The sequence below is a fragment of the Equus przewalskii genome, chromosome 31, assembly GCF_037783145.1.
Source record: "Equus przewalskii isolate Varuska chromosome 31, EquPr2, whole genome shotgun sequence".
In the NCBI taxonomy this organism is placed as follows: domain Eukaryota; kingdom Metazoa; phylum Chordata; class Mammalia; order Perissodactyla; family Equidae; genus Equus; species Equus przewalskii.
In genome coordinates, this window is record NC_091861.1 from 694,179 (window position 1) to 719,771 (window position 25,593).

The 25,593-nt window shown below is 37.0% G+C and overlaps 1 protein-coding gene across 15 annotated transcripts in view; it reads right to left on the minus strand.

Moving 5' to 3' along the window:
- Positions 1-25,593, minus strand: part of CATSPERE (catsper channel auxiliary subunit epsilon) — a 263,656-nt gene that overhangs the window by 186,480 nt on the left and 51,583 nt on the right. For 12 of the 15 annotated variants that reach the window (XM_070602097.1, XM_070602095.1, XM_070602105.1 and 9 more), the window contains 3 exons: positions 21,291-21,364; positions 20,928-20,994; positions 14,509-14,579 (listed from right to left, as the gene is read on the minus strand). In XM_070602097.1, coding sequence (XP_070458198.1) covers positions 14,509-14,579; positions 20,928-20,994; positions 21,291-21,364 — 212 coding nt within the window. Of the gene's footprint in view, positions 1-5,414; positions 5,554-14,508; positions 14,580-20,927; positions 20,995-21,290; positions 21,365-25,593 lie in introns of those variants that run through there. The other 3 variants (XM_070602110.1, XM_070602102.1, XM_070602103.1) reach the window with 2 other exon arrangements.

The window sequence follows — 25,593 nt, forward strand, 5'->3', positions numbered from 1 at the left end:
AATATATAAGGAATTCCTACAACTCAACAGCAAACAAAACAAAACAAAGCAAAGAAAATCCCTGCCAATCTGATTAAAAAAATGGGCAAAGCGCCTAAAGGCACATGTTTCCATGGGAGATATACAAATGGCCAACAGGGATGTGAAAAGGTGCTCAACATCACTTATCACCAGGGAAATGCAAATCAAACCCACAATGAGATATCACCTCACATCTGTCAGAATGGCTATCATCAAAAAGACAAGAAATAACATATGTTGGCAAGGCTGTGGAGGAAAGGGAACACTTGTGCGCCGTTGGTGGGAATGTAAATTGGTGCAGCCACTATGGAAAATAGTATGGAGGTTCCTCAAAAAATTAACAATACAACTACCACATGATCCAGTAATCCTACTTCTGTGTGATCTGCACCCCTATGCTCATTGTAACATTATTCACAATAGCCAACATATGGAAACAACCTAAGTGACCTTCAACAGAAGAGTGGATGAAGAAAATGTGATACATACATACTTTTACTTTTTTGCGTGGACCTTGAAGATATTGTGCTAAGTGAAATAAGTCCAATGGAGAAAAACAAATACTCTATGATCTTCCTTACATGTGACCTGGGTGAGGCCCTGGGCTCAGGTGTGGGAAAGTAGTCAGTGTAGGGTGTATGAGTCCTGTGGCATGTTGGAGTCAGGCATGGCAGCAACTGTCCCACCCATAGCTAGCAGTATCGTGGTGTGGCAGATGGAGGCCCCATCTTGGCAGGGGTAGGGCTCTTGCTCACTTCCAACCCAAGTACCTGGTGTGTCCCAGTGCAGAAGTGCAATACCCTTGGGAGTTGCCCATCTGCCATGACTTGATGTGGTAGGCTCACTCTATGGAAAATACGTGGCTTGACGATTTCAGACTCTAGGCTTGGCTGGGGCAAGATGTGTCAGTTCAATGGCTATTGAGAAGGGAAACGACAGCTGGTGGGCTGCACACATGCTGAATCACCAGGAGACTATGAGGGTCTGTACTTGGCTCAAAAGTATTCTCACATCCATGAGAGCATGACACATAAAAAACACAATGACAGGTAGAGAATGACCATGGAAGAAAGGGAAAACTTTATATATAATACTTTTAACAGTATTTTCCCCCTGCCTTTTGAACAAGAGGACTCACATTTTCATTTTGCCCTGGGCCCAACAAAGATCCAATTCTGGATGCAATGATGAAGAAATGGCAGAATAGTATACTATGGTAGTTCCCTCTAGATTGTAGGATTTTAGTCATTAAAAATTTTAGAAACAGATGATGAATTAGTGAACTGAAAGAAATATATGAAAAAATAGTCTAGAGTAAATCATGGGAGACAAAATGATGGAAAATATAAAAAGACCTGAAGAGTCAGGAAGGATAGAATGAAAAATGTGACATACATTTCTATTATGAAAATCTAAAAAGACAGAAGAGAAGCAATGAGAGAGAACAAATACTTGAAAAGATAATGACTCAATTTTTCAGAATTGATGAGAGACACTAATCTTCAGATTCAAGAACTGCCAGAAATCATAAGTAAGATAAATAAAAAGAAACCTACAATAGTGAAACAGCACAGGCAAGGATAAGTTCTTAAAACAGCCACAGAGAAAATACAGATTACCTGAAAAGATAAACCATCAGACAGCAGAGTTCTCAAGTGCAATAGTAGAAGCCAGAGGACAATTGAAAATAATTGTAAGCCTTGGGAGAAAATATAAACCAACCTAGACTTGTATTCCCAGAGAAACTATTTTTCAAGAATGAAGATAAAATAAAGACATTTTCAGAGGCACAAATACTGTGAAAATTTATCCCTAAAAAATACTCCCTTAATGAACTCTTAAAGGATATACTTCAGAAAGAGAAAGTAACGTGAGAAAGAATGTCTGAGATACCAGAAGCATTGTTCAGAAAGAAAATGGTAGACCTGTGAATAAATCTAAATAAAAATTGACAGAAAAAAATGTCTAACTTGGAGGATAAAGTAACAACTAGATAGAAACAAAATAGAGAAGAATAAGCCAAAGCAAGAAAGGGAATATTTGGAGTTAAAGAAATTGTATTTTACAAAAAGAAAGTAAAGATGTTTGCTAACTAAAGTTTGCAACACCATTTACAATAGCATGAAAAACATAAATACTTTAAAATAAATTCAACAAAATATGTATAAGACCTCTAAACTGAAAGCTATAAAACTTTGAAGAAATAAACCAAAATAGACCTAAGTAAACAGATATACCATGTTCATGAATTAAAAGACTCAATATTGTTGTTATGTCAGTTTTCTCCAATTTGATCTATAAATTCAATGTTATGTCAATCAAAATCTCAGCATTCTTTTAGTAGAAATAAGCTGATATTAAAATTTAAATAGAGAGGCCGGCCCCATGGCCGAGTGGTTAAGTTCGCATGCTCCGCTGCGGTGGCTCAGGGTTTTGCTGGTTCAGATCCTGGACGTGGACATGGCACCGTTTGTCAGGCCATGTTGAGGTGGCATCTCACATACCACAACTAGAAGGACCTGCAACTAAGATATACAACTATGTACTGGGGGGATTTGGGGAGATAAAGCAGAAAAAATAAGATTGGCAACAGTTGTTAGCTCAGGTGCCAATCTTTAGAAGAAAAAAAAATTTAAAGAGAAATGGAAAGGACATAGAACAGCCAAAGTAATCGTTAACAAGTAGAACAAAGCTAGAAGACTTATAGTGTCTGTTTTTAAAACATAATAACCATCTGGAATAATCAAGAGAGTGTGGTATTGGCATTAATGAGGGACAAATAGAACAACAAAATAGAACAAAATCCAGACATAGACCCAGATATAGACAATTGACCTTGCAACATTAGTTGACTCTTTACAAGGTAACAGAGCTAATCAATGGGAAAAGAAAAGTCTTTCAACAAAGAATGCTGTAAAAAGTGCCATATAAACATAAGAGAAAAAAATGAAACTTTTGACCCATTCTCATACCATACACAAAAAAATAAAGTCAGGTGGATCATAGATCTAAGTGGACAAGCTAAAATGACAAAGCTTCTAGAAGGAAACTTAGGAGAGTATCTTTGTATCTCTGGAGTAGACAAAGGTTTATTAGATAAGACTCAAAAAGTACTTACTGTAAAAGTGAAAATACATAAATAGAACTTAATCGAAAATTAAAATTTCTGTTTATCAAAAGACACTATTAAGCAAATGAAAAGGCATGCCATACACTGGAAGACAATATGCACAACACATATATTTGACGTAGAATTTGTATAAAGAAATACTACACATCATTAGTAAAAAGACAAACAACTCAATTAAAAACTAGATAAAAGACTTGAACATATACTTTACAAAAAACCATATAGGAGTGGCCAACAAGCTCATGAGAAGATACCCAACATCATTAGTCATGAAGGAATCCCAATTTTAACCACAATGACATAGCATTTAATTCTTACTATCATGACAATACTAAATATTGGCAAAAATATGGAGCAACTGGAATGCTCATAAATTGCAGTAAATAATTGCTTTGGAAAATGATTTGGCTTTTTCTTACAAAGTTTGATACTTGCCAATCCCCTAATCCAGAAATTGTACCCCAGATATTTACAAAAAAGAAATGAAAATCTACGTCTGCAGAAAGACTTGTACAAAAATTTACATAGCAGCTTTATTCATAAAGGCCCCAAACTGGAACAACTCAAATGTGCAACAAAAGAAAAATGGATGATCAAATTGAGGTATAATTATACTACTTAAAAATAAAAAAGAACAAACCATTGAAACATACAACAACGTGAGTTTGTCTAAAAAGTCTTATATTGAGGATAAAAGGCCAGATACAAAAGAGTGTATACATTATAACTACATTTATATAAAACTCAAAAATGGAAAACTAAGCTCAGATGATTAAATCAGAAAGAAGGCTGCCTCTGGGTGAGGGACTGTCTGTAAAAGTGCACAAGAAAACTTTTGGAGGTGATTGAAACATTCTCTAAGTGGCTTTAGTGATGATTCTATAGGTATATATAATTGTCAATCCCAACCACAAATCAAAGTACTATAACCTCACAAATCATAGCAATTTAGCAAATATTTAGCAAATGTGGAATATTTCAAAGCAGACAGAAAAAAAAGAACAGATCACCTACAAAGGAAATGTAATTATCCTGATGGTTGACAATATCGAACAAACATATAGTGGAACAATTTCTTCATAACCTGAGAAAAAATAACTGCCAAACTAGATTTACCCAGAAAAACTCTTTTTAGAATAAAATTAAAGACATTTTATGACAAACAAAATCTGAGTATTTACCATTGACAGATGACGTCACTAAACAAAATTCTAAGTGATGTACTTCATGCGGAAGAAAGTAAACCCAGATAGGACGGAGACAAAAGAGGAATGCTTCTATAAATGTATAATATGCTGATAACAATGTCAAATTTGAAAGGGTAAAAATAAACTAATAAAGCCCCATAATAAAGCCAGCCCCATGGCTGAGTGGTTAAGTTCTCAAACTCCATTTCGTCAGCCCAGGGTTTCACCGGTTTGGAGCCTGGGCACAGACATGGCACAGCTCATCAAGCCATGCTGAGGCAGCATCCCACACGCCACAACTAGAAGAACTCACAACTAAAAAAAATATAGAACTATGTACCGGGGGCTTTGGGGAGAAAAAGGAAAAATAAAGTCTTTAAAAAAAATAAAAATAAAAAAACAATATACTGGATACAATGGGATATAAGTTGAGAGAGATATAATCAGAATTAAACTATTCTAAAGATTCTTGTATTGTTTGAGAGAAGAATAAACGTATTGATTAAATTTAGACTTTATATATGTTGAAATTACTGGAGTGTCATGTTAGACAGACATAGAGTTTATAATTTCTAAACAAGTATGAAGAAAAATTGAATAAGGAATAAAGGAGAAAAGAACTGACAAGAAAGAAAATATTAACTAAGTCATGATTAGAATTAAAACATTCTAAAGATGTAAAGAGTTTTAAGAAGGTAAATAGAAAGGACATTTATTTCTACCATAGATATAAATTTAAATACATAGGTAATCACTAAAGATAAATGCACTAAACTGCCTAATTCAGGGACAAAGACTGTCATACTAGAAAACACAGCAAATCCAGTTTTACATCATTTACAAATGAAACACCTAAAATATAAGTTTATAGAAAAATTGAAAATCAAAGGATAAAGACACATGAATATATTACCATATGACAAAACAGAACATAAGGCAAAAAATAAAAAGCATTATAAGTAAGAAAAAAGGCCACTAAAAATAAAGTTCCAATTCTTCAAAAGGGCTTAATAATTTTAAAATCATATATGCCTAAAAGATAACTTCAAAATATAAAGCAAAATGTAGGTACTTACAAGGAAAAGTGACATGTCTGTCATCATGGTGGGAAGTTTTAGCACAGCTCCCTCCTTAATGGATAGATCAAGTTGACAGTGAGTCAAACACACAGAAGATTTGAACAGTGCACTCAACACACCTGGCCTACTGGACACGAATAGAATGCTTCACCCAATAATAGGAAAATATATTTTCTTTAGGTACACATGAGACACTTGTAAAATTGTCTACATGCTGGGCCAAAAATTAGATTCCAGCACTTCTCTGATCACAATACAATTAGGCTAGAATTCAATAACCAAATAATAATTTAAAAGACTCATATGGGGACTGACCCCGTGGCCGAGTGGTTAAGTTTGTGTGCTCTACTTCAGTGGCCCAGTGTTTTGCCCGTTTGGATCCTGGTCATGGACATGGGCACCACTCATCATTCCATGCTGAGGCGGCATCCCACATAGCACAGCCAGAAGGACCTACAACCAGAATATAGAATACTTACTGGAGGGCTTTGGGCAGAAGAAGGAAACAAGAAAAAGACTTTTCTTCAACAGATGCTAGAAGAAAATTTATTCCCTTAACACATATGTTAGAAAAAAAGAAAGCCTCAAGCCTACTGGGATAAATAGCCAATTTAATAACTTTTAGAAAAACAAACTCAAAGAAGAAAATAATGAAAAACATGAGTTAAGGTAAAATGGACAACAAGAGAAAAACTCAACAAAGCCAGTTCTCTGAAAAGATTAATAAAATAGAAATATCTCTAGGAGGAACAAGAAAACAGAAGGAAGGCACAAATAAAAATATAGGAAATGTTAAAGAGAGGCATAACTACAACTACCTCAAAGGTTAAACAAATATAAAAGGATATTATAGACAACTTTATGACATTAAATTGATACTAAAATTGATAACCAAAGACATGGATAAACTCCTAGAAAAATACTAACAAAAATGGATTTTACAAGAATTAGAACTCTAAAATAGCCCTATGGCCATCAAAGAAATTGAATTAATAGTTAGGAAACCTTCCGCCTCACATACACACGCATGCACACACACACACACACACACACACACACACACACAAACAAATCCAGATCCAAGGATTTCTATGCAAGTTTACATCAAATACTCAAGGAACATATGTTTCCAATCTTATACAAAATCTCTCAGAGAATAGAAAAGAATGACTACTCCTACTCACATGATGAATCTAGCACAGTCTTGACACAAAAACTAGAAAAGGATAGTATGAGGGAGGAAACCACAGGCCACTCTCACTCATGAATATGCGCACACACAAAAGCTAACAGAACAAGACCACAAACAGCGGTAGTGTAAACAGAACCCACCTATGTCTATGAACATTAGACAGTTTAAAATGATTTTAAAGTTTAAAATAACTAAAGTTTAAACAGAATTATTAAATTTATTTAATAATTATTTCTACTTATAAATAATTTATTATTATTATTATATAATATTATATAAACAGTATACAGAACCCACTAATGTCTATGAAAGATGATTCATCAAGACCAAGTTGGCCACTTCCAGAAATACAAGGTTAGTTTAATATGGAAATATTGATAACTGTTATTCATCATATTAGCATAGTAAAAGAGAAAAAACACATAACTTTTAAGTGGAAGCAGAAAAAACTTTGAATAAATTTCAACACTGATTCATAAGAAAAATTCATCACCAGTTTGGAAAAGAAGGGAACTTCCTCAACCAGGTAAAGGTCAACTCGTAGTGATGAGGATTTTTAGGCTGCTTACTTTTAAAACGGTTTATGATGAGGATTTTTAGGCTGGTTACTTTTAAAACTGCAGATGAGAAGCAGGCTCCGAGGACTGGAATTTTGCTTGCCCTTTTGAGAGACATTTGCATTTGTGAAGGAAGGGTGGATGAGCTTGTAGGGACCTGAAATTGGCCACCCCAAGATATGTCTCTTTGGCATCGGGATTGTTTTGGGCTGATTGCTTTTGATAAACTGGGACAGGGAGGGAAGCTCTGGGGAATGGAACTTGCCCTTGTTGGGACACATTTACATTTGTAAGGTAAATCTCTATCTGTAAAAGGTGCCTCCCTCTCTGTACCAGGAAGAAGAGGAGAGATGACCTTATCCCTAGAAACTCTTAATGGGGAAGGCAAGAACTTAAGTTGGTTGCTGTCTGGCAATCCCATGTAACTGATTTAGGGTGGTGGCTTCTGACCTTTACTTAATCCGCTTTGATTCTGGTCTAAAAGTCATGGGATCACCCAAAGACCAGACCCCACCTGCACTGATACCATTTTAACTTTTTTCATGTTCTTTCCTTTGTCTTGTAAAGAGATGAATCACATACCCATGCCTTATAAAATTAGCCCTAACCCTCAACTTGGGGCAGCAGCAGGAGCTCTGACTGCCCGTGGGTCCTGTCCCCATGCACCTGCTCTGCCTGCCCATGGGTCCTATCCCCATGCCAGCAGGGGCAGCAGCAGCGGCTCTGCCTGCCCATGGGCCCTGTCCCCATGCCAGCGGGGGCAGCAGAAGCGGTGGCAGCAGAAGCTCTGACTGCCCATGGGTCCTGTCCCCATGCTACACTATTCCCTAAATAAAAGGGCACTACTGCCAGATCTTGAGAGTCCAAGAAATCTTTCTTTCGACTCCTCGGCTCACCGACCCCGCATCAGTAGCCTGTAACAAGTATTACACAAAATAGGGAGAGCCTCCCTTTTGAGGCCAGGAATCAGACAAGGAGTCCTGCTATCACCCTTCTAGGAAACCGTGTTTGATGTTCTAGCCAGGCAGTAAGAATGAAAGAATAAAAGGTATATTTATTGGACAGGAATAAACAAAACCATCATTATTCACAGGTGATATGATTTGTAAAAATTCCAAGAGAATATATAAGTAAATTATCAGAATATAAGAATTCAGCAAGGTTACTGAATATGAAAATCAACATTCTGACAAATAAAAATGGCAAGCAATAGGATATATTGGAGTATATGAGGAAGCCATTTGGTATAAACCTAATACAGCCTGACTTTGTTTTTGTTTTCCAAAAGGGCCTGACTGTGGCTATTGAGCACGCATTGCATATCTGCTTAGACATTTCCCATGGCCAGAACAAAGGCCCTTGACATAAAGGTGCAACTTCCCCCCACATTAGCATTTCCTTAGGGATAAGCATTTTTCCTTAGGCTAGGAACTGATTGCTGCACTCACCTTTGACCACCCAGCTCACCAGTGACCACTCAGCTGGAGACAACAGACTGCCACCCTGCTGTGTCCACCAAGACAGCAGACCTACCTGCTGTTTCCATCAATCGCTGTGCCGACAGAGCAGTCTCACGACTACTGTAAAAGGGACATTTCAATCCTATGTGAAACATCCTCTCTGGGGGTATATAACCAGTCTGTGCACCCCACTTCTTTGGTGCCCTTTCTCCCTTCGGGAAGAAAGGCCCCGGGTCATAATCCTCAGATTTAAGCTCATAATAAACTCACCCAAATTTTCATTTATAGATTGGTTATGGATTATTTTCATTGACAATTCAAAAGTGCATTGTAAGGGCCGCCCCGTGGCTGAGCGGTTAAGTTTGCACGCTCTGCTTCTGCGGCCCAGGGTTTCACCAGTTCGGATCCTGGGCATGGACATGGCACTGATGAGGATTTTTAGGCTGCTTAATTTTAAAATGGCTTATGATGAGGATTTTCAGGCTGGTTAGTTTTAAAACTACAGATGAGATTCAGGCTCCAAGGAGTGGAATTTGTTTGCCCCTTTGTTGGGAAACATTTACATTTCTAAGGGAAACCTCTATCTGTGAAGATGCCTCCCTCTCTGTGCCAGGAAGAAGGGGGGGATGGTCTTATCTCTAGAAGCTCTTAATCAATGCCAGAGGCAAGAACTTAAGTTGGTTACTGTCTGGCAACCTCATGTAACTGACCCCACCCCCAAATCCTCCTTTGTCTTTAGCCGAGGATAAAATTCAAGTGGTGACTTCTGCCATTTACTCAATCCGGTTTGATTCTTATCTAAAGTTGTGGGACCACCAAATGGCCAGACCAAACGGTCACTGATACCATTTTAACTTTTTTACATATTCTTTGTCTTGTAAAGAGATAACTCACATACCTATGCCTTAAATTTAGCCCTAACCCTCAACTCGGGGCAGCAGCAGGAACTCTGACTGCCCGTGGGTCTTGTCCCCACGCACCAGCTCTGCCTGCCCATGGGTCCTGTACCCATGCCGCGCCCATGCCAGCGGGGGCAGCAGCAGTGGCTCTGCCTGCCCATGGGCTCTGTCCCCATGCCAGCGGGGGCAGCAGAAGCTCTGACTGCCCATGGGTCCTGTCCCCATGCTATTCCACACTATTCTCTAAATAAAAGAGCACTACTGCCAGATCTTGAGAGTCTAAGACATCTTTCTTTTGACTCCTCGGCTCACCGACCCCGCATCAGCACCACTCATCAGGCCATGCTGAGGCGGCTTCCCACATGCCACAACTAGAAGGACCCACAATGAAAATATATAACTATGTACTGGGGGGATTTGGGGAGAAAAAAAAGAAGAAGAAGAAGAAGAAAATAAAGGAGATTGGCAACAGTTGTGATGAGGATTTTTAGGCTGCTTAATTTTAAAACGGTTTATGATGAGGATTTTAGGCTGGTTACTTTTAAAACTACAGATGAGATTCAGGCTCCAAGGAGTGGAATTTGTTTGCCCCTTTGTTGGGAAACATTTACATTTCTAAGGGAAACCTCTATCTGTGAAGATGCCTCCCTCTCTGTGCCAGGAAGAAGGGGGGGTGGTCTTATCTCTAGAAGCTCTTAATCAATGCCAGAGGCAAGAACTTAAGTTGGTTACTGTCTGGCAACCTCATGTAACTGACCCCCCCCCCCCCACAAATCCTCCTTTGTCCTTAGCCGAGGATAAAATTCAAGCAGTGACTTCTGCCATTTACTCAATCCGGTTTGATTCTTATCTAAAAGTTGTGGGACGGCCAAATGGCCAGACCAAACGGGCACTGATACCATTTTAACTTTTTTACATATTCTTTGTCTTGTAAAGAGATGAATCACATACCCATGCCTTATAAAATTAGCCCTAACCCTCAACTTGGGGCAGCAGCAGGAGCTCTGACTGCCCGTGGGTCCTGTCCCCACGCACCAGCTCTGCCTGCCCATGGGTCCTGTCCCCATGCCAGCAGGGGCAGCAGCAGCGGCTCTGCCTGCCCATGGGCCCTGTCCCCATGCCAGTGGGGGCAGCAGAAGCGGCAGCAGCAGCAGAAGCTCTGACTGCCCATGGGTCCTGTCCCCATGCTATTCTATTCTCTAAATAAAAGAGCACTACTGCCAGATCTTGAGAGTGTAAGAAATCTTTCTTTCGACTCCTCGGCTCACCGACCCTGCATCAGTTGTTTGCTCAGGTCCCAATCTTTAAAAAAAAAAATTTATAAAAAAAAAAGTACATGGTATTCTGGGGCTGACCCCGTGGCCGAGTGGTTAAGTTCGCGAGCTCCGCTTCAGCAGCCGAGGGTTTCGCTGCTTTGGATCCTGGATGCGGACATGGCACTGCTCATCAGGCCATGCTGAGGCAGGCGTCCCACATGTCACAACTAGAAAGACTCACAACTAAAATATACAACTGTGTACTGGGGGGATTTGGGGAGAAAAAGCAGAAGAAAAAAAAGATTGGCAACAGTTGTTAGCTCAGGCGCCAATCTTAAAAAAAAAAAAAAGTACATTGTATTCTATACAACAGTTTAAAAAATGTAATTTAAAAAAATTGACTATAATAGCAACAAAAATATAAAGTACCTAGGAGTAAGTCCAAATAAACATGTCCAGGCACCTCTATGAAAAATTACAAAATATTATTGGCAGACATGCAAAAGGACCTAAGTACATGGAGGGTTATATATTATTCTTGAGTAGAAAGACTCTCCAAATTGATTAAAATATTTAGACAAATTATAAAAATCCCAACTAGAGCTCTTGCAGAATTTGACACACCAATTCCAAATATTTATAGGAAGGAAAACCAGGCCCAAGACGTAACAAGACTCTCCTGAAGAAGGACAAGAGTTGGGGTCAGACTGGGGTGGGTCCTTGCACTATCACTTCTCAAGATTTAAAAAATGAAGTTATAGTAATAAAGAGAATGTAGTATTTGTTCAAGTATAGAAAAACAGATCAGCTGAACAGGACAGTCAGTCCGGAAAGAAACCCACGCATACATGGAAACGTGATCTATGAAGGAGTAGGCATTATAGATAAATACATTGTTCAACAAATGAGTCTGAGAAAATGAAGTATTTCTGCAGAAAAAATAAAGTTGGATCTCTATCTCAAAGCATGTACAAAACCTAATTCTAAGTGGATTACGGACTTAATTGTAGCAGGCAAACTATATAGAACTTTTAAAACACAACACAGGAGACTAATTTTATGACCTTGGAGGTAGCGAAAGATGTTATCTATTTAAAGATAAGGGAAAGAGTGGATGAATTCACTTACAATAGTAAGGACCACTGTTATCAATAGAGATCATAAGAAGTGAAAATTTGCATAAACTAAGATAAAATAATTTCTACAAATATGATAATGTCCTAGTAATTAAAATATAATGAAATCTTAAAAATTATTATGGAACATAAAAATAATTTAAAAATGGGTAAAAATGCTCATTTAACAGAGAAGGAAAAGAATTCCTCGTGAGTATATGAAAATGTGCCCAATCGCAATCAGAGAAATGCAACTAAAAAGTGCAATGACATAATTCCACACCTGCTAGATCAGAAAAATTATAAAGATAGTAAGTGTTGGTGAGGAGCTTTCATCTACTGCCGACATAAGTATAAATTTGGACAACCTTTTCAAAACTCATTTAGGCCTTGCCTATATAGTTGAACCAGAGCATATTCTATTTTTAGGCAATTTTACTTTTAGGTCTATACCCTAGAGAAACTTTCATTTGTGTGCCTTGGATTGATACTTCCCAAACACTAATGTCCATACCAATGGCTGCAGGATCTTGTGAAAATGCAGATTATGATCCCACGGGTCTGAAATGAGGCCCGAGATTCTGCATTTCTAACAAGTTCCCAGGTGATGCTAGTGTGCTGGTCCTTGGACCACACTTCGAGGAGCAAGGCACCATGCTGCGAATAAATGCAGCAGCAGCAGAATGAGCAAAAACAGACACACAATGGAATACCATCGAGCAGTTACAATGCAAGAACTAAAGATTCTTGTTTAAACATGGACGAGTATCAAAAACATAATGTTTAGAGAAAGAATCCACAGATGAATACATACAATATCATTCAATTTAAATAACATTCAAAAACTGACAAAACTAAATGATTTAATACAATCAGTTATTATTGGTAAACTATTTTTTAAAAAAGCAAGGGCATCATTTATTATACAATATTCAGGATCGTGGTTAACTCTTGGGGGATAAATAGGATGTGATCAGGATGGACATAAAGCAGATTCTAAGGTCCTGGGAATGGGTTTTGTTTTTTGATTTGTATGATGGATACAGGGGTATTAGTTTTATTTTTATTTGTGAAATGGTATTTTTACAGGAGATAGATTGTGAACATTTTTACAACCTATGTAACAGAACAACAGCTCCCACTGATTTCTCTCTTTTGGGCTAACCTGTCTGTCCCCCCGGGTAAGTGCTTCTCCTTCTGTTTTTGCTTTTGTGTAGGGAGCATATCTGGATCAGAGCAGTCTGGAGGCCTGTCTCTTTCACCAGCTCTTGAGGCTCAGAGTGAGACTGGAAACCCATGAAACTGCCTATAAACACTTTCTTGGCAGATTCTCCTCTCTGATGGTTCCCAGGGTCACTCTCCTCAGGGAAGTAGACAGTAGCCCATTTGGAAACACAGGCAGGTTCTATTCTCCAATTCAGCTGTACCAGAAGTTTTTATCACCATATTTTCACTTTTCTATTTCTCAAGTCTTCAAAACACACAGGGGAAAAGCTGGTAATTAGCATCTCCCAAACTCCCAAAAAGGACAGAAGCCTGCCAGTGTCATGAGTACCAGAGACTCAATCCTTGCTTCTTGGTAAGACTCTGGGAAGGTGGCAGTAATTCAGAGAAGAGTGGCTAAATGTGTACTCCTGGTGGGGCTTTGCTGAAATCTAGTTATTAGAACTTTCAATCCAAAAATTGTACATAAACTGCAGAGCCATCTGACTTAAGGAACCATGTGAACCAGGATAATGACACTATCAGCAACAACCATGCTTTACTGAAGATATGAGTATTCTGACAGCTGCTGCCTGGGTCATGTGCTAGTCCTCGAATAATCACTGTGGCCAATGAAATGTGGAGTTGTAGAGTTAGTAACACACAAATCACATGAAATTATCAATTTCATCACAGAATACGGGAGGCATGGTTCCCCCAAAGGAAGGGATGTTAAGTAGATAAAAAGAACTGGGTATGTTACAGTTGTCTGGAGAGCAGAGGCCACACAAGACAGTGCTTAGAATACTGCCTTGACTATGATACTAAGAAATATTCTGATTCATTGATGCTTTTTACTTATCGAATGATTTTATAATGCAGTTAATTCTTTCTTCTTGTACCAGTTTTCCCTTCTTAATGTTCATTCACTCTTATGTTAAAACAAGTTTGAAGAGCTATCCAAGACAAGTCCTTTTGGAATACAATATATGTAATAGAAATAAAAGAGCTCTGTACTCTTAAAAACCAGAGTCACATAAAGTGCTGTCTTTTAGAAGCTGTGTTTTTTTGTGCAAATTATTTGAACTATCCAAGATTACATTTCCTCACTTATAAAAAAAGATGATAATACTTATGTTTATGTTGTTACAAGAAGTGAGAGAGATATTTACATAAAGTATGAACATGTAGAAGCAGAATATGTTCAAATAGCAGTTGCTATTGTTATTTTTACTGTTTCTTCTTCAATATTAGTTTGGCAATATATTTGAGGATATCCTGATTGGTGAATGAAAGCTTATATGGAAACTATAATGTAGATAATGAATTTGTGGTTAGTAACTAAAAGTTAAAGCTAAATACTCTTCAAAAGCATTAATTACCTTTGTATTCAATATTGCATTACTTACATAACTTTATAATACCACAGAAAGCAAGTATGAGAACTGTCCACAGATAAATAGCGTTCTTCTTCTAAGTCCTAAAAGAAAATGCAAAAGAAACTATGATATATTAAATTAACTTTAAATAAACACAAATTTGGACACAGACATAAAAGTCACAGAGGAACTAAATTAATTATCTAAAGTTAGAGGAAGTACAATGAATAAATTTCAGAATAGAACTAATAAATATTCATATAATACCAGTTCAATTCTTTAGCTACTCTTTATATTAAGAATTTATCATGATGAACCCTTAGCTAGACTCACCAAGAAAAAAAGAGAGAAGGCTTAAATAAATAAAATCAGGATGAAAGAGGAGAGATTACAACAGACACCTCAGAAATACAAAAGATAGGGGCTGGCTCTGTGGTGGAGTTGTTAAGTTCGTGTGCTCCACTGCGGCGGCCCAGGTTTCGGATCCTGGGCGCGGACATGGCACTGCTCTTCAGGCCACGTTGAGGCGGCATCCCACATCCTACAACTAGAAGGATATGCGACTAAGATATACAACTGTGTACAGGGTGGGGTTTGGGGAGATAAAGCAGAAAAAAAAAAAAGATTGGCAACAGTTGTCAGGCCAGGTGCCAATCTTTGAAAAAAAAAAAAAAAGGAAGATTGGCAATAGTTGTTAGCCCAGGTGCCAATTTTTTTAAAAAAATACAAAAGATAATAAGAGAATACTATGAAAAGCTATATGCCAACAAATTGGATAATCTACCAGAAATGGATAAATTCTTAGAAACATACAACCTTCTAAAAATGGACCAAGAAGAAGTGGAAAATATGAACAGACCAATCACCAGTAAGGAGGTCGAAACAGCAATCAAAAACCTCCGAAAATATAAGTCCAGGACCAGATGGCTTCCCTGGTGAATTCTACCAAAAATTCAAAGAAGACTTAATACCTATCCTTCTCAAACTCTTCCAAAAAATTGAAGAGGAGGGGAGGCTTCCTAACTCCTTCGACAAAGCAAACATTATCCTGATACCAAAACCAGACAAGGACAACACAAAAAAAGAAAATTACAGGCCAATATCACTGATGAACATTGATGCAAAAATTCTCAACAAAATACTAGCAAATCAAATACAACAATACATTAAAAAGATCATACATCATGATCAAGTGGGTTTCATTCCAGGGATGCAGGGATGGTTCAACATCCACAAATCTACCAACGTGATACACCACATTGACAAAATGAAGAATAAAAATCACATGATCATCTCAATAGATGCAGAGAAAGCATTTGACAAGATACAGCATCCATTTATGATAAAAATTCTAAATAAATTGCTGTAGAAGGAAAACAGCTCAACATAATAAAGGCCATATATGACAAACCCACAGCAAATATCATTCTCAATGGAGAAACACTGAAAGCTATCCCTCTAAGAACAGGAACCAGACAAGGATGCCCACTGTCACCACTCTTATTTAACATAGTATTGGAAGTCCTAGCCAGAGAAATCAGGCAAGAAAAAGGAATAAAAGTTATCCACATTGGAAAAGAAGAAGTGAAACTGTCACTCTTTGCAGACGACATGATTTTATACCTAGAAAACCCTAAAGATTCCACTAAAACACTTTTAGAAACAATACAGAAATACAGTCAAGTCGCGGGATACAAAATCAACATACAAAAATCGGTTGCATTTCTATACACTAACAACGAAGTAGCAGAAAGAGAAATTAAGAATACAATCCCATTTACAATTGCAACAAAAAGAATAAAATACCTAGGAATAAACTTAACCAAAGAGGTGAAAGATCTGTACACTGAAAACTATAAAACATTCTTGAAAGAAATCAAAGAAGACACAAAGAAATGGAAAGATATTCTGTGCTCTTGGATTGGAAGAATTAACATCGTTAAAATGTCCATACTTCCTAAAGCAATCTATAGATTCAACGCAATCCCTATCAAAGTTCCAACAACAATTTTTACAGAAATAGAACAAAGAATCCTAAAATTTATATGGAACAACAAAAGACGCTGAAGAGCCAAAGGATTCTTGAGAAAAAAGAATAAAGCTGGAGGTATCACACTCCCTGATTTCAAAATATACTACAAAGCCATAGTAACCAAAACAGCATGGTACTGGCACAAAAACACACACACAGATCAATGGAATGGAATCGAGAGCCCAGAAGTAAACCCACACATTATGGACAGCTAATATTCTACAAGGGAGCCAAGAGCATACGTTGGAGAAAGGAGAGTCTCTTCAATAAAGGGTGTTGGGAAAACTGAACAGCCACATGCAAAAGAATGAAAGTAGACCATTCCCTTACACCATGCACAAAAACCAACTCAAAATGGATTAAAGACTTGAATGTAAGACCCGAAACCATGAAGCTTCTAGAAGAAAACATAGGGAGTACGCTCTTTGACGTCGGTCTGAGCAGCATATTTTCAAGTCCCATGTCTGACCAGGCAAGGGAAACAAAAGAAAAAATGAACAAATGGGACTACATCAAACTAAAAAGCTTCTGCACAACAAAGGAAACCATCAACAAAACGAAAAGACAACCTAACAATTGGGAGAAGATATTTGCAAACCATTTATCAGATAAGGGGTTAATATCCAAAATATACAAAGAACTCATACATCTCAACAACAAAAAAACCAACAATCCAATTAGAAAACGGGCAAAAGATCTGAACAGAGATTTCTCCAAAGAATATATACGGATAGCCAACAGGCATATGAAAAGATGCTCAACATCATTAGCTATCAGGGAAATGCAAATGAAAACTACAATGAGGTATCATCTCACTCTGGTCAGAATGGCTATAATTAACAAGACAGGAAACAACAAATGTTGGAGAGGGTGTGGAGAGAAGGGAACCCTTGTTCACTGCTGGTAGGAGTGAAAACTGGTGCAGCCATTATGGAAAGCAGTATGGAGTATCCTCAGAAAATTAAGACTAGATCTACCATATGATCCAGCTATCCCACTGCTGGGTATTTATCCAAAGAACTTGAAAACATAAAGGCATAAAGATACTTGCACCCCTATGTTCATTGCAGCATTATACACAATAGCCAAGACTTGGAAGCAACCTAGGTGCCCATCAAGGGACAAATGGATAAAGAAGATGTGGTATTTATACACGATGGACTACTAGTCAGCCATGAGAAATGACGAAATCCAGCCATTTGTGACAACATGGATGGACCTTGAGGGTATTATGCTGAGTGAAATAATTCAGAAGGAGAAAGTCAAATACCATATGATTTCACTCACAAGTAGAAGATATAAACAATGACAAACAAACACATAGCAACAGAGATTGGATTGGTGGTTACCATAGGGGAATGGGGGAGGAGGGTGGGCAAAAGATGTGATATATATATATATAACATTTGGTCTTTGACCCCAGTTCCTGACATAGACTCTTAAAACTCTAGTAATTTCCAGAGTAATATGGGTGTCTGACACAAGTGCTCCTAAATCCCTTTTGTTCTAATGAGGCAATTCCGGGTGGGCTCTTGGATAGGGAACTGGTCACCAGAAAGAGCAAGCCAGGATTAGAAGCTTGGAACTTTCAGCTGAAGCTCCCATCCTCTGGAGAGAGGGGAGGGGCTGGAAAGTCAGTTAATACTACGTGATGAGGCCTCCACGAAAATCCTAAAGCATGGGATTCGGAGAGCTTCCAGGTTGGTGGACACGTGCACGTGCTGGCAGGGTCACGCGCCCCAACTCTCGAAGACAGAAGCTTCTGCACTCAGGACACTTCTGGACCTTGCCATATATACCTCTTCATCTGGCTGTTCATCTGCATCCTTTATCATATCCTTTATTATAACAGGAAAATGTGTTTCCCTGAGTTCTGTGAGTTCTTCTAGCAAATTATTGAGCCTAAGGAGAAGGCTGTGGGAATCTGGAGTTATAGCCAGTCAGTCAGAAGTACAGGTGAAAACCTGGGACTTGTGATTGGCATCTGAAGTGGGGGTGGTCTGGTGGGACTGATCCCTTAACTTGCGATATGTGACATTAACTCCAGGTAGACAGTGCCAGAACTTTAAATTGTAGGACACCCACCTGGTGTTAGAGAATTGGTCAGTATGTAACCATCCCCACCACACGCACCTGGTCACAGAAGTGTTCTCTGTGAGTGTATAAAGAAAAATGGTGAGTTTCCTGTACAGTCTTTCTCACCAATACACAATTCGATTAATTTTCTCATTTAATGGTTTTCCACCAGGGATGTTTTGCTCACCAGGGGACTTGTAGCAAAGCCTGGAGATATTTTTCATTGTTATAAGTGAGTGCTTTTGAGTGTATTTCAAAAGTCTCATATTCCTTCTTAAAGGTTGTAAGATCTGATGACACTATACATAAATAACAAAGATATTCCTATATATGCACATATTTGTGTATGCATATTTTTTACATAACATTACACATTTATATGGTTTCCAACATAGAACAAAAGGGAAAGAAATCCTTTACTTCCTCAGGAGTTGTGTTCTTGAAACTGGTAGACACTTGTAAACTCAAAAAGCCAAATTCAAATATTTTTTGCTCTATAGGGATTAAAAAATGAATTAATATTTATCTGGCCTCTCCTATATCACTGTCTACTTGTTCCCTGAAAATAATATTATTAAATAAAAAGAAGGCACAAGTTCTAAAGTTTAAAGGCGGGATTTGTCACAATGAGTCTCTAGATTAGTGGCTTTAGACACTTGTGTAGGAACCTCAGCTGTGAGGTGTGTCGACAGTACTTTGTTACTAATTAATAAAGTCCCAATTATTTAAAATGCTTTACTTTTTTTGTAAACTAGAGAGGATTCAACACCATTCTCATTTATTTGCATTCACATATGCTTTCTTGAATTGAAGACAATATAGTGGATTAAAAACAAATCTGCTAGAAATGGCTCTTAATTCTGGGTATTGTCATAAGAGTACATAACATGAGATCCACTCAGCTGGGAGTACTATTATCATTAAGGTTGTAACTGGGGCTTTAAAATACTTATTAACAAAAAGGCTAAGGTAAAAATCATATCTCATTTCATAACATAACATGTAAAAATTAGTGACATTGATAATAATTTTAAAATATCTCATTTATAGTTACAATTTATACTATATAAAACAGGTTAAATTAGGTTGAAAGCTCAAAAAAAGGCAAAATTAAATGTAACATGGATGGTTATTCAGGATTTCATATGTTGAATGTAAGATCTGAAACCATAAAATTCCTAGAAGAAAAACATAGGCAGTACATTCTTCAACATTGGTCTTGGCAGTACCTTTTTGAATATTTTGCCTCCCCAGGCAAGGGAAACAAATGAAACAATAAACAAATGGGACTATATCAAACTTAAAAGCTTCTGTACAGCAAAGGTAACCATCAACAAAATGAAAAGACAACCTAATAATTGGGAGATGATATTTGCAAATCATATATCTGATAAGGGATTAATATCAAAAGTATATAAAGAAATCATACATCTCAACAACAGAAAACACACAACTAAATTAAAAAATGGGCAGAGGATCTGAACAGACATTTTTCCAAAGAAAGTATACAGATGGCCAACAGACACATGAAAAGATGTTCAACATTACTAATTATTAGGGAAATTCAATTCAAAATTACAGTGAGATATCGTCTCATGCCAATTGGAATGACTATTGTTAAAAAGACAAGAAATAACACGTGTTGGAGAGGATGTGGAGAAAAGAGAACCCTCATATACTACTGGTGGGAATGTAACTGGTGCAGTCACTATGGAAAATAGTATGCAGATTTCTTAAAAAATTAAAAAGAGAAATACCATACAATCCAGCTATTCCACTTCTTGTTATCTATCTAAAGAACATGAAATCAACAATCCAAAGAGATCTATGCACCCTTATGTTCACTGCAGCATTATTCACAATAGCCCAGACTCCGAAACAACCTAAGTGACCATCAATGGATAATGGACAAAGAAGATGTGGTATATATACTCAATGGAATACTCCTCAGCCATAAAAAAAAAAGATGAAATCTTGCCATTTGCAACAACATGGATGGACTTTGAGAGAATTATGCTAAGTGAAATAAGTCAGACGGAGAAAGCCAAATACCATATGATTTCACTCCTACGTGGAAGATAAAAACAACAAACAAACACATAGATACAGAGACTAGATTGGTGGTTACCAGAGGGAGAGGGGGAAAGGGGAGAGTGAAAGGGATGACAGGACACATGTGTGTGGTGACAGATGGTAATTAGACTTTGGGTGGTGAACATGATGTAGTCTACACAGAAATCAAACTATAATGATGTACACCTGAAATTTATGTAATGTTATAAGCCAATGTTACCTCAGTTTTAAAAAACGATTTCATAAGTTATCACTAAAATCAACTTACTGGGCCTGTCACAATTGGTTTTATAATCTGAATACCAGGAGGACAACGCAGTTCTGTCTTGGGTGATCTAGCAATCAAAAAGGACAGAAAAGAGAAATAAGAATAGATGCAAATGAGATTAATAAAAATTCCCCTACTACTTTTTAAGCCTAAAAATTTGAATTGTATGCTAATAAGAAAAATTTTTAAATATAGCAATATTTTACTTCTATTTTTAAAGTGATTTTGTCTTTCTTTTCACATCTATTTAATGGGAAGAAATTTACATTAAATTACAGTCTCAAATCTGAATGTCCACACTATATGAATGCTTTTTTGCATGTAAATACACACATACATTGACATTCACAGCAAAAATCTTACCTTTTATTTTTCATAGAACAAGTTCCTGGCACACTCCACTCAGAAAATAACGTTCCTTCATACTCTAACTTAATCTAAAAAAAGAAAGTAAAAGAGTTCAGACAAAAAATCTGTTCTAAAATTTTCATCTCATTGTTCAGATGTAAGTTTCAATTTTCTGGGTCCTTATTATTTAAAGAGAGAATAACTAAAATTTGATTCCTTTGTAACTGTACAAAGTAATACAACAAAGGAAAAGTAACCTAACCTTTCTGGGATACTTCAGTAGTCTCTTCTGAAAAACTATGATTTTTATTTTATTTCACTTCAAAAATAATCTAAGTGCCTAGGAGGTGACTGGTACTCCAGTAGCTTCTGAGGATAAAAAAAGATAAATGAGACATGGTCCTTCACTTAAAAACAAGTAATTTAAAATTCTGAGATTCCATTATTCACACAGTACTGACTCTATCATTGTAACTTTCATCAGTCACATTTTCCTTATTTCTACGTTTTTTCCTGCTTCCACATTCTTTCATTTGTAAGTTCCTTCCTTCCTCTCTCAAAGAATACTGACCCACTTTGTAACATCATCAGTCTTAGTCTCAACATTCGTCCTCTTCTTCAGCCAAGCTGGAACCCAATTTCACCTTCTGATACTGTTACATAAACATTATTTACACATACATATGTATACTTTTTATGGAGATATACATATATAAATATTGCTTCAGTGTTTTTACTCACAAAAAGGGGACTAGAATACCAGTTGTCTCATAGATTTCATATTATAGGATTAATGACAGTGTATAAGAAGAAAAAAGAGAAAAATTCACCAGAAGATATAAAATAACCCTGAAATCAAGCAAAATCTGAAAGAATTACTAGAAGTCATTTTGGGTTTTTTTTGCTGAGTAAGATTGTCCCTGAGGCAATCCTGTTGCCAATCTTCCTCTTTTTGCTTGAGGAAGATTTGCCCTGAGCTAACATCTATGCCAATGTCCCTCTGTTTTCTATGTGGGTCACTGCCACAGCACGGCTACCAATGAGTGGCATAGGTCCATGCCCGGGAACTGAACCCAGGCCACTGATGTGGAGCATGCCAAACTTAACCACTAGGCCACGGGGCCAGCCCCTAGAAGACATTTTAAAAGGCACAAATACAGTGGTAGATTTTTAACACACTTGTTTTAAACTATAGATAAGCCTGAAAAAAAAGGTAGTATTATATATTCCTAACATAACATATATAGTCCTAAAATTAACCAATATTAAATATATTCTTTTCAGTCTCACATAGAACATTTACCAAAATTGACAACATTTACAAAAGCAGTCTTAGTCAATCTCAAAGAATTATTATCACACATATTATGCCCTTTGATATTAATGAAATAAAATTAGAGTTTCTTATAAAGTTAGCCAGAAAGATTTTTAGGATATTTATAATCTTTTTTTAAAGAGAAACTGTACTTCTGAATGGTTCATGGGATAAAGCAAAAATCACAATGGAGGGGCTGGCCCCATGGCGGAGTGGTTAAGTTCGCACACTCTGCTGCAGGCGGCCCAGTGTTTCGTTGGTTGGAATCCTGGGCACGTACATGGCGCTGCTCATCAAACCACGCTGAGGCGGCGTCCCACATGCCACAACTAGAAGGACTCACAACGAAGAATATACAACTATGTACTGGGGGGCTTTTGGGAGAAAAAGGAAAAAAATAAAATCTTTAAAAAAAAAAAGAAGCTCGTCTTTCAAAAAAAAAACACAATGGAAATTACAAAATATTTATAAATAAACAATAAAAGCATTTGATATTATCAGAACTTGTAGTGTATAGTGTAAACAGGCCCTAAAAGGAAACTTATAGCCTTAAATATATACAAAAGAAGTAAGGTGGTTTGAAAGTGAATAAACTCAGTTTTCAGTGTAAGATACCAATAAAATAACAACAGAGAAAACCCCCAAAAAACTAAAAGCTTGGATATTTTTAAAAAGGGGAAAAAATAGGGATTTACAAAAGAAAACAAATTGGGAAAGGTTAGTAGTGATGTCGTTTTTTAATCTACTCAAATTTCCTTATAAACACAGAGAGAACAAATAAGATAGCACCAAAAAAAAAAGAAAGAAAAAAACACTGGACAACGTCAGCAATGAAACTCAGTGACAAAGTATCCCTCAAAATCCCAAAATATACGTGAGTTAAACAAACCAGCTAAAACTACCAGCCTCATGTGATATCAGCATAAGGAAGCAAGAGAAAACAAACATGACAGGGCTTAGAAGAGAGCACCCACACCAGCGACAGGCATTCAGTGGAAACCATGGCGGCCAGTCTGAGGACGGCAGCCCTAAGCAAAGGGCTTCTGCCCTTTCCATCTCTAGGTGAGTGCGAGAGGCCACAATGGTGTCTGGAAGAGCAAGAGGAGGGCCCGTGAGCTCCAAAGATGCCTCCAGGACAAAGAGCCACAAAGAAGAGAGATACAGGGAAAAAGAGTCCCAACTGAGCTGGAAAGCGACAACAAGGACAAAGAGAAACGACAGATGAATGATGGAGGGAAACAGAACCTGGAGACCTCAGATACTTTTAGCCTTATTTTTGGACACTTTACCAAACAACAGAGGGGTTAACTCTAGAGCCGTGAAGTTAGAACAGTTATTTTAACCCACCCCTCCCTCCTTAAAATCAGGAAAATTAATTTCATGTGAAAACATGAGCAACAGAAAGAGAATCACAGTCAAATCTCACATAGTTAAGAAAAAGAAGAGAATAAGAAGCATAATAACATCTCTGTAAGAATATACTCAATAAATAAAGGAAAGCTATAACTGAATGTGAAGACTAGTTTTATTTGTCAGCTTGCCTAGATTATAGTACCCAGTCATTTAATCAAATACTAATATAGATTTTGTTGTGAAGGTATTTTATAGATGTAGTTTGTGCCTGCAAGCAGTTGACTTTAAGTAAAAGAGAATACCTTTGATAATATGGGTGGAGCCTCTTCCAATGAGCTGGAAGCTTTCAGAGCAAAACTGAGGTTTCCTGGAGAAGAAATTCTGCTTCAAGACTGCACTATTAACTCTTACCTAAGTTTCCAGCCTGCGGGCCTGACCTAAAGATTTTAGGCTTGCCAGTTCCCACAATCACATGAGCCACTTTCTTAAAATAAGTCTCTTAATATACACATGTATAAATTCTATGGGTTCTGTTTCTCTGGAGAACCATTGACTGATACACCTGCTATTTCAAAATGAGGCAAAATAAATAAGAAAATGATACAAGTTATAAAAGAATAATATAAATCAGAATTTGAAACTCACTAAATAAGCTATAACTCAGGAAAAAATAGAAATAAAAGAAAAAGTCATATCAGAAATGAACTAAATTAGAAGAAACACAATTGTGAAGAAACATAATAGATAAGGCCTTGAGATAAATAGGAGGTTTTTAAAAATAAAAAAGATAAAAAGTGATTCAAGAGTAAATGACAAATATAAAAGATAAGCAAATAAAATCATATGTATAGTTGGAGATTCTGAAGAAGAAAATCAGTGTTTGGAACAGAACAATAATGTTAACATTAACTATAATTCAAAAATAATATGTGAAATGAACTTGAAACAACACATTGAAAGCACACAGCTCATACCTGGGAAAACAATTAAGAATGATTTTTTAAAAAGCAACCCAGGACAGTCATTAATAAAAGCACTGGACATAAAAAGAAACCCCTTGGGGATCTTGACAAAAAGAACAAGGAAAAGAAATTAAGATTTCCACCAGACTTTTCAGAAGCAACTCTTTATGTCAGAGACAACAAAGCAATACATATAAAAGGAAATTAAACATTAGCCAATAATTTTTATATCAAGATACACCAACTTTTAGATATAAAGGCCATAGCTAAGCTCTTATGACCATAAAATAACTCAGGAAATATTGTTCCTCTGAGCCCTTCCTGAGGAATCCACTAGAAAAAGAGCTTCAGATCACCAAAATGATTGCAGAGACATCAACACAAGGACTGATACTAAGTATTAAATACGAATTTTTCTGTAGAACTATGTCTACATGCTGACTATAAAAAAAGGAATATAGTTGCTAATGACTATACTCTGACAATGTATCAAAACATGAGTGGTGGGAGAATTATGGTCAGCCCAGGTAACGGTGGCCATGTAAGGTTGACTCTCTCCATACATTTCCAAAAAAACTATGCAGATCAACAAATAAAACCAAGAAAATTCTACATTACAGCATAACAAGAAGAAGCAGCACACTAAAACCTCAAACAACCTGTAAGTGGAAAATAAACAATTTTTAGC